General features: G+C 37.5%; 1 protein-coding gene across 1 annotated transcript; it reads right to left on the bottom strand.

Moving 5' to 3' along the window:
- Positions 1 to 10,226: 10,226 nt before the first annotated feature.
- Positions 10,227 to 11,135, bottom strand: LOC105227671 (uncharacterized). Its single transcript, XM_011207146.4, has 2 exons — positions 10,991 to 11,135; positions 10,227 to 10,922 (listed from the first exon to the last, which is right to left on the bottom strand). Exons 1-2 carry the CDS (start codon positions 11,045 to 11,047, stop codon positions 10,359 to 10,361), a joined length of 621 nt encoding a protein of 206 aa, XP_011205448.2. The 5' UTR covers positions 11,048 to 11,135; the 3' UTR covers positions 10,227 to 10,358.

Below are 11,135 nucleotides of genomic sequence, written 5' to 3'. Positions count from 1 at the left end.
TCTAGTTCCAGTTTTAAGTTAAGTTAATTTTTGGTATTTTTCAAAAATCGTAGGTCATTGTATAGGAAATATCTTTACGTTTAATAACCTTTATGTATTTTTTAGCTTTAGCTACTCATTCGGCAGCAATAAAATATAGCTGAAAATATCCCTTATTATGTGCAAAAAACTTTGAAACATTCGACTGAGTTTTAAAAAAATTCACGAAAATCGCCTAATTTTCCATGGGTGGCACTGGTATAGCCCCTCAACTTATCCTTAAATTTTGTTAATCCCAATAAATGGTGGCCATTAACTTCCAGACCTATAAGACGTTGTTCGTCTTCTTCGGAGCAGGCTGAGGCTCCGTGCTATGGCATGGACTCGCGATCTTTGCCCGGATAACGCCTTTCGCATTGTTTTCTTAAACCAATATTTCATACCCACGTTGCTTTTAAAACGCTTAACTAACGAGTGTGTCTTCAATCAACGGTCTGTCGATATGAGGTCGTGAATTCTTAACACGTTTTTCACCGTGTCAGCCACCACAGCTAATCCGACTACGAGAACGCACTAAATTTCTCTTGCGTCAGAGACATCATAGGGCGGCGATTTTGCAAGGTTATCAGACCGCTCTCATTTACACACATTTCCAGCAAATATAGTGGTTTTCAAAGTGATAATATTCGTGTTATAGAGTATAACATCGAACTTCAGTGGTTTTCTAGTGTCACCGAGAGGGTTTCAGTTCCCGTTCCACTAATTTATATGAAAGGAACAGAGCAATAATTTTTTTGTAAACAAAGTAAATTTCTAAAAAATATCGGCATCTCTGGTTGCCCTTTTTTACCAATAACTAGCTGACCCCGCAGCCGTTGTCCTGCGTGAAATTATGTGTTTTGAAATGAAAAGAAAGTTGAATTTATCATTTCATTTTTTTTCAATGTAACGCTTGATATACCACATTTTTTGATTTCTGTTCGGTGTAAAGAAAAGATGGTTTTACAACTCGTGAGCACGCCACGTATATCTGACCGTGTGAGTTCCAGCAGTTCCAAATTTATGCCACGCACTATGCGATTATCCTTGTGCAACCTGTTGATTGTCATCTCAAATGCACATTTGAATGTACATTTGAACTGAAATGGCAAATAGTTCGAACTTAAAGGAATTTATAGTATCAAGCATTCTGCCACCCTTGTATTCGATAGGTGCGTCACATCAGTCGGGTTTACGGGGTTCTTCGCATGAAGATTGCGAAACATTATAACGACAGATCGAACTTTGAGACGCAAATGATGCGGTGGCATACCAAGCCTCTCCAAAGAATTTAGAAATTCCACTGGATAATTCACGGTGTCGTTTTCATTGTCAAAACGATCGATCGATTTGTATGAATGCAAGTCTCCAGGAATTCGACTTTGAATCTTCCAGTTTCGAGTCAACAACATCGGTATTTTTGGCAGCTAACATTGAGGGTGCACTTAAGGAATCGTAGTTATGATAATTTGGCCAATGTTCGGATAAACATTCGTGATGAGCTCATCTTTCGTGAATCGAAAACGACAGATGGAATTGATATCAAACCACCGGAAGTATCAACCGGAATTGATCCATTTCCAATATTTAGCGAAGACAAAGTAAAATGTCTTCGGCAATGTAATTTTTGTTCGTATCCCATAAAAGACGCGGATTTGAACCCTGATATGTCGAAATGTTTATCGCGAAAAGTGTGCGAACTTAATTTGCATTCCAGTGATTATTAATTCGTCCTAAGGAATTAGTTGATAACACACCTGGATGTCCATCTACTGGTTGGCCCTTGCTTTCTCCGCAACTATTTCTTCGACGATGGATTCCATGTATAATATCAAGGCATTTCCGAATAGAGCAATGTTCTCGCAAACGAATCACTGACGCAAGTTGAGAAAAAACTCGTAAATGTTAATTTTGTTGCTGGCGGTGTTACCACTGGATATACTGTGTTCTCTTTGGTCATTCTTCAAATTAACTGCGAGACGCACAACAGTCAGAAAACATTCATGAATTGCAACGTGAATATCCCTCAAAGCGCTTTAGTGCAGTTCACGTATCGACCGTATCGTTCAAGACCAATAACTGCCATGTTATAATACTTCCTTTAGTGACGTACTTAAAAACGTATTTTATCGATTACATCAAACTGCAATACTCAACATTGATATGAGTTGAATATGAATTAGACAATAATGGTGAATATAGAACGATCCATGTGCTGTCAACTTCGATATTCACTCTTCTAAATTGAATGCTGAATGTTCTGCCATTGTCGTCTGATGACCGACGCCGATAGAGTGGATATCCATCATTTCTATTGTCAGACACACAAACCGAAGTGGGATTGTGGTGTCCACAAAGTCCACGAACCTTATTGGTTTTCATCACTTGGTATAATAGTGGATCTTTCTCTGCATCAGGAATTTCCGCAAAAATTAGTTCATCAATTTGATCTAGTGTAACCACCATCCACCATCCAAAGAAGAATGTGTGCGTGCGGCAAACCTCTCTTTTGTCACTCAACAGAGTACATATAGCATCTAACAGCACCATATATATGTTGCTTCAAGATAAAGTCCATCGAAGCTGTTGCTTGAAATGTCTTGCTGTCACATCGTGATGATCGCTATCTGATTGACCGCGATCCATAATACCGCACGTATGTCATCGCATCCTGGGAGTATTCGGTCATGTGCCTTGGGCTGCCAATGTATGTTGATGCCAAAAAGAACGCCGACCGATATTTGCGCGACCACTTCGTGGCAGCGTTTACAATCTGTAATTGATCACTTTGTGTGCAACACGCATAACACTTTCACTGAATATTTTTCAAAAATTTTTGAAGCAAACGACAAAGTTGAACGATTCAAATAATTGAAAAACAAAACAAAAAAATTGAGCAAAAGATTTGTATGGAAAAATTAACTTTTTGGAATTGTCCAATTTTCCGACTTTTCCTCATGAAAAGCATACAGGTTTTTTTATTTTTTAACCTTCCCCGATCGTCACAAAACATTCTCTGAAAATTTCATCAAAATTGGTTCAGTCGTTCTCTTAGCGTTAGTAATAAACAAATATTCGTTCGTTTGTATGGGAAAAAGGAAAGGGCTGGTTTTAGGGGTTTCCGGCAATTATTCGAATTTTTCTTGCCGTAAAAACCTTCCTTGAACCTCAAAGAACATTTTAAAAAAAGAAGAATTGGCAAAATTGGTTCAGGCGTTTTGATTTATGCGCTTACCAACATATTTTGCGATTCATTTTTATATATAAGATATAAATATATAATATACTAGTGAGAATATAATTCCTTTAAAAACTCATTAGTAATCTTTATCTTACTTACTCGTGTATCACTAATACATCCTTGCACTTATTTATAAATATATATGTATTTTAATCGTAAACACACTGACAATTATACCGGGGTTTTAGAAAGTAAAATTGATAAGGATAATCTTCATACTTAACCTAACGGAAAATTTCACATTTAATTAACTGTTTCCAATGTCTTTAATCTATAGAAACTTACTTTTTAATTATTCCTTTAAGAAAAAGATATAAAATGTGTGTGTTATCAATTTTGACAATATTTCAGATAAAGAATCTAAAGATAGAGGCTTAATGGCAATTAATATTCAGTATTGAGCTATTAAAAATTCGACAAAAAATTATCATATGTCCGTCTGCTATAAAAGCCACACGACATCAAAACCTCTTTAGTTTAATTGAAACAACTACAAAGTGTTGAACATGAGATTCGGTGCGACCTTCGCAATATTGGCAGTGCTGCTTGTTGGAGCCAACAAGGTTTGTTAATTATTGCATACGTTTTTACCAGAGCATTGTGATTATCTTATTATCATTTAGGCGCTCGTGCTTCGAATTAAACCAATTGAGATCCCTTCCACCGATGGCAAAACCATATCTGCAGTAACTACATTACTCAAGCCAACAAACACACCAAATACAACAAACACACCAAATACAACAAACACACCAAAAACAACAAACACACCAAATACAACAAACACACCAAATACAACAAACACACCAAATACAACAAACACACCAAAAACAACAAACACACCAAATACAACAAATACACCAAAAACAACAAACACACCAAATACAACAAACACACCAAATACAACAAATACACCAAAAACAACAAACACACCAAAAACAACAAACACACCAAATACAACAAACACACCAAAAACAACAAACACACCAAATACAACGAACACACCAAATACAACGAATACACCAAATACAACGAACACACCAAATACAACGAATACACCAAAGACAACGAATACACCAAAAACAACAAACACACCAAATACAACGAATACACCAAATACAACGAACACACCAAATACAACGAATACACCAAAAACAACCAATACTCCAAATACAACGAACACACCAAATACAACGAATACACCAAAAACAACCAATACTCCAAATACAACGAACACACCAAATACAACAAACACACCAAAAACAACAAACACACCAAAAACAACAAACACACCAAATACAACGAATACACCAAAAACACACTGAATACACCAACCACACTGCGATCCACAACTTAACCACACTTCAGTACAAGAAGTACTACGACGCCGAATTTTAGACCAACTATTTCTTCTTAATTCTTAAGGTTTAAAAAACTGGAACATGCCGCTTTACAATAAATAAAACGTGCTTAATATCCTCCATAATATTATTTTTCGGCAGTATTAAGAAAGTGATTAAATTCACGGAAATATATATATTTTTAGTGTACATCATTCTGACATAATTTTGAATGCCAATATCTCAATCTCTTCACACTCAATACATGTCCTTTCGCTTTATTTATTACCGTTACATACTCTCTTAATGCTCAGATAGCAAGAAGGCAGCTTCATGTGCACGAAAAAACTTCTTAATTCTAGGAACAAATTGCTGGAGTAGTTCAGAGTCAATACAGAAAGAGTTCAGTTCGAGTTTACGTACTGCGAAATGCTAAGAATCTATCATCAAAGGATGCTAAAAATTAAAAGAGATTTTTATTTTGCAACTGGTAAGCTAGCAATTATAAATATAGTTAGTGTGACCTCATTTTCGGTTGCAACCTACTTCTACTCGCGCATAAAAACTATACTAGCAGAAAAACCGAAAACAGTTGAACTGATGAGTCATTACAATAGTTTATCTGCTATCCGAGGGTAAATCTATGACATCTAGGACACAAAGTACACAGTGAAATTATGCCTAGGTCATCGCTACGCCCACAAACACACCCCTAATTTTACATATTCAGATTTTGGGATACTCCCCAACACCCACGTTCAAGAATAGAACAAACACGCAATAACACATACATACATACTTATTTTAGGCAATTGCGTAGTCAGTGTTTTGCTCAAGGCACAAATGCCTTACGCACTTTTTCAAAGCGCCACACACATACTCATAGACGAACGTGAACACATGTACAATGTTGCAGAAACTTATAGAATATATGTATGTATGTACATGTAGGTATGTGTATTTTGCTGATTTATTTCGTCTAGACTGGATTTTAGGTAGCTGTTACTTTTTTAAAGAAGTTCAGCATTGCGAACACGCCGCCCCCATTCTATGCGGTCGCCAGCAGAAAGGTGCAACATCATCGTTTTCTTTGTTATCTTCCGTTCGGCCATAAGTTTGAGCTTACACTTTACAAAATCCAGTCAGCACTAAAGTGTGATTTAGTGTCAAGTCACGCTGGCCGACTGATGTTGCCCTAGTATTTATTTGAATATATTTTATTTGTTCCCTCTTCGAAATATTAGCTGCACAGCTGGGTAGCAGCTGTGGCAAGAAATTTATTGTTGGAAGCATGAAATGCTACTTTTAAGGCGCCCAAGCGCAGCCTCATTTCAAAAACAAAGATTTATATTATATATGCAGGTATGATTATGCGCATATTTCTTAAGATGAATTGGATTTATTGATTTGTTGGCTTTTCGGCGTTGCGATACGTTATATGCGAATGCTCAGCGAAATTTAAAGGTGAAATCTTTGTTGCAGACAGAAATCATTGAATAGTATATTCATGAGTATATTGCTATATTTCATAATATTACCAGAATATTACCAGAATATCGAAAATTGATTTCGAACGGCTGATTTTGATTTTTTAAAAGCCCTCCGGCAGTTGCAGTATCAGAATTGTTTGAGCAGGCAATTGGTATTTTCACCAGATACTTTTTAATTTAACATACATGGCAGCTCCATCTCCAGTTCTAGCTCCTGCTTCAGCTTCATCTCCATCTTCAGGTCTCTCCCAAACAGCCACCTTATCTGCTATAGCTTCTCCTGCTATATATTCCCCCATTTTACCTTCCTCACCATCACTTTCCACTTAATCACCTCCTTTACTATCATCTTCTGATTTATCCCATTATACCTTCTCCTTCCCCATCAACTTCTGCTTTATCCTTTCTGAGCCCCCAAACCAACAGCGAAAATACTTTGAACAGTGTTAAAAAAATTAAGGCAGACGAGAGACGGGAGCAGCAGGCCTTTGTTCCACAACAAAAATAAAACAAAACGAGCAGTTAACAGGTTTCTTGATGCAAATGGCACAAAAGAGACGAGAGGAGCAACAAAAGGTTGCGCAGCAAAGCCAGCATATGAAGGAGATATTGATAACCTTGAAGAAAAATTGAACAACTGATGAGTTATTTTGCAGATCACAGATACAATGGAACATGCCACATAAAGAGAACCATTTCATTTTGTCTTATCGATGTGTTCTTGTAATAGTTAGGACTACATATTTTCATAGCGTGTTTTACTCATAACCATGTATCTTTGTGTCTAAAATAGACAAATTTGTGCGAAAACTTGGCCTACCCCTTATATAACTAATATCAGGATTTTCGAGTATCTGGCTTTTTACTCGAATATCCTATAGCACCCGGCTATAGTGCACCTATAGAAGTATGTCTAACACAAAGACAACTCCAGCGTTCTCTTATTCTAGCTCCATTGGGATTATCTGTAACTTCGGTGTCAATTTCAGTGTCCTACTATTCTTCCAAAATTCTTCGAAGCCAAGGTCTGCAGCTATACCATGCTTCAGTAAAATGTTATGAAGAATTATACAAGCGTAAATAATGATCGCGACCAAATATTCTCACAATGGTATTGCGAGCTTTGGCGTGCAACTTGTTGCAACGCACTTCCCTAGAATTTGAGGATTATACGAAAGGCGTTGACAGAAATGGGTCCAACGAATATCTTTGGTCACCTAACTACCACGAATCACTTTGTGTACTTATGAAGTCGGGGGATTGTGGATGTGATTTAAATACCAGAGTCATGACAAGACCCGGGATATCTCGCATTAACATCGGTGACCAGAAGTCGATGATCATACAAGATCTTAATAGAACATTTTACATATTGCTTTTACATTAAGGCTGTAGAATCCCTTCCCATTCATTAATAGAGAGAGAGAGGAGTGGTGATGTCTGTAGGCAGTGGTGAAACAATCACAATATTTTTTTTAGCGTAGGAGAAAGCATTAAAAGCAGGAATGAGGGACTTTAATGCGATAAACCTAAACTACTCCCATATCATATCTCACCCACGGGACCACTTCACAAAGTATTACTTCATGGGACAGAAAAAGACATTTAAGACTCGCTTATTATACGGACTGACTGTTGCTTAATCTGTTGTAAATGTCTCAATCTTGTCATAATTAGAGATGCCGTTTCGCTGACAGCTTTCCATTTTACAGAGGACTTGCACATAAGTGCAGTCAAATTTTTCACCGTGAGACTACCTCCAAGTGTGATTTTTCAGCTTTTCCCTTATACTTGAAAACCGAGGGTAATGACTGAGTACGTGTTGAGAGTCTTCTTTACATTCTGTCCACGTCGAATAATATGGACTAAAGTCATGACGATATTTTCATAGGTAGCTTCAAAGTACCCACCAAAATACATAATATGTTTTTCTCTCAAAAAAAATTCAAAATATTTTAAATCTCACCAAAAAAAAATTTTCAGATCATATTAGCATCAGATTAAGTATTTAACAACTGTAATGCGGATCTACATACTTTATGTGTTTAGTAAGACAATGCAATATTCGAGCATAAATTGCGCTTCACTTCAACTAATGCCGAAAATTCAAATAAATTATTAAGAACGAATTCCGCATCCGCTGAGTTTTCTCATATTCCACGCTACACGGTTCGTTGCGCCGAGAGCAGCGCGCCAGGTAAAAGTTTCCAAGCGAAGAAGCAACGGAAAGCGGCCAACATAAAACACTCTCTACGAAATTGTATGGAAATACACAAACAAGCACACTTCACAAAACACGAATATATACATATGTGTGTGTGTTGAAAATCTATGTGTAGAATTTGGGTTATAAATCCGTTAGCTCTGCAAATTTCAGTCATAACCGAAAACATAAATTGGTACTGATTTGCCACGTTGCAACATAAAACAAACTCACTTACCTCATTTCCCATTTAAGCAATTTGTTAAAACGCAAAAATAAGTAAAAGAACAACAAACCGTTATAGTTTCTGAAATGCGGCTAATGCATTGTGCTGCATAACCTCAACAACCGCTCAGCTCTTCATTTCATATCAGCAACACAACAATTGCTCGAACGCTCCTGCTCCAGCGCCGTACAAATTCACCGACATTATGTAGTGGCGAGAGTGTGAGGTTAACCGGACGATAAACATAAATAAATACACAGGCAGAGAGGGGTAAGAAAGAGTAGTATATGTGCAAGGTAGTATTAAGCTGATCAATAATAATAACAACAACAGTAACAGCAGCAGGCGAAGGCAATGGCTGACAGTCACTCCGCCTAAGTGCCACGTGCATGTAAACACGGGCAGCTGGGTGGGTCCAGATAGGTGGATTTGTATATTGTTAACACTCTCGCTGACTGCACTGTACACACACAGTCACGCCAATGCCAACACAAACACACACACACACTTAGAATGGCAAGTCAACATTTGCTGACTACGAAACGATTGACCGTTCGCCTGCTTACCGACAAGCTATACGGGAGCGGGTGGCGCAAAGTGGGCGCAGGCAGAGGTTGGGGAGAAGTGTGAAAGGCCGACCCTACAAACCGGCGAAAATCCGCCTCGTGTACACTCAATTGAATGTTAGATTTATTTGTGTAATTCATGAGAACAGAAACCGGAAGCACTATTTTGTAGCAGCGAAGGGGCAAAAGAAAATGTACCTCATAGAGGGAGAGAATGAAAAGAAAATAAGTACAAAAATGGAATACGGTCAACAAGGCAATAACAACAACAATAGCAATGCAGCTCTGCTGGCTGTTTGTTTTACTTGCGCTGTAAGCGTAGAAATGTGCAAATGTGTGAGTGTGTGCGTGTGAGTTTGCATTCAATATGAAAATGTTGGAATAGGTTGCGGGTAATCTCAACAGTTTGCTTTGTTCGCATGTAGATAACACAGATCGCCTGCAGAAAAAAAAATTGGTTTTAGCCTTAAGGCTTCTTTGCTTCTATACAAGTATGTTGTTGCTATAATACAAAAACTCTAAATGCCGGGAGTAGTTTGTAGCAAGAAGTAATTGAAAATTTGAACTTCAAACAATGAAATCGAATTGGCATTATATGAATTAAGCATATTAATAAATATTTCATAAGCATAAGGACTTAAATACAGAAAAAAGTTTTAAAATATCTGAATTTTATTCTAATGTCATAAAGCATGAATGGCATAAATGAAAAGGCAACACCAATGAAAGAAAAAATATGGCGTCGTTTTCTGTCCTTATCGATATATTTGGTGCAATGAAGGAAACAGCATCGCCATAGATGAGTTCCATACATATGAGTCCGCCTAATCATGATGGTATATTGAAAACAGTTGTTCGAGGGGTCGTTAATGGCTCTAAGTCTAAGCCTAAGTCTAAGTAAATGTTAGCTGATCATTCATCAATCACATGAATTGATCTGGGGCTTGCAAACCTCTCAGTCAATATTATGTATGAATAGTTCTGTTCATTGATCTTCCACTCCATTCTGCATGATTTCTTAACCCTCTCTTTTTTTTAGGAAGAAGTTGTAATGAGCTGTCTAAAATCAAAGTTCATATGGCTTTCGAAATTTGCGTTCCATAAAATGTTATGTAATTAATTAAGAAAAATAAAGTAAAAAATTTCTCTAATGCAATTGATTTTTTATTACTTTGAAATTATTAATTAATTAAATGAAAATATTGAAAGCGTAAGACATTAAAGCCAGTAAAGAAGAAGAAGACATTAAAGCGATCTTGACAGCATTGATCAAATTAAACACTATCGGACTCAGCCTCTTCCAAGCACATTGTAAATTTTTGGTGAACGGCTGCGATACTGGAGTTGATCTGATCTACAGTGGGCTCATATTCATTGGAGCAAAGGGCATGTGAATTGCCTGAAGTCATGCAATCGACCATCTGGTTAAATGCAGCTTTCTCCTTGGACGTTAAGTCAGCAATTTGTGGTTGGTAACTGTTCAAGCAATCGGTAATGGTCACAGGTCCAGTTGGGCTACTAGTTGAAGTGGAGTCGGTAGTGTCTTCTGTTGCTGGAGAGTCAGTACTAGACGTGCTTGTAGAAACTTCGGGTTCTGAGTCGCCTCCGTGTTGCAAGCAATAACTAATTTTTGCATCTACTGCGGCCATGCGTTGGTTGATCGCGGCCATAATGGGCGCATAATGCTTAAAGCACTGGGTGCCATCTTGGAAACAGTCGATCATTTGTTGCCTGGCTGCCTTCTCGAGGTTCGAGTATTCAGTAAGCAGTGATTGGTACTTCTGGATGCATTCTGAAAAGTCATTGCCATCCAATTGCTCGGCAGGTATGATGCTTGCCTGTAATTGGGAGAAATAATATTTATGTGGTTTGTACAGGCTGGAATGGAGTAATATAATTAATTTACCTGGCTAACTGCGAAGAGCAGTACTACCACGGAGAGAGCGCTCGTTGCGAATTTCATGTTTTACACTTTAGTTCGGTTATCACTGTGTTAATGATTTGCTTTGATACTGTGGGTGGCTTTTATATTAATTGTTTGGTCTCATATC

Source organism: Bactrocera dorsalis, chromosome 3 (genome assembly GCF_023373825.1).
Source record: "Bactrocera dorsalis isolate Fly_Bdor chromosome 3, ASM2337382v1, whole genome shotgun sequence".
Lineage (NCBI taxonomy): Eukaryota > Metazoa > Arthropoda > Insecta > Diptera > Tephritidae > Bactrocera > Bactrocera dorsalis.
The sequence above is the reverse complement of the archived record's forward strand: the minus strand, read 5'-3'. Positions and strand labels throughout refer to the sequence as shown.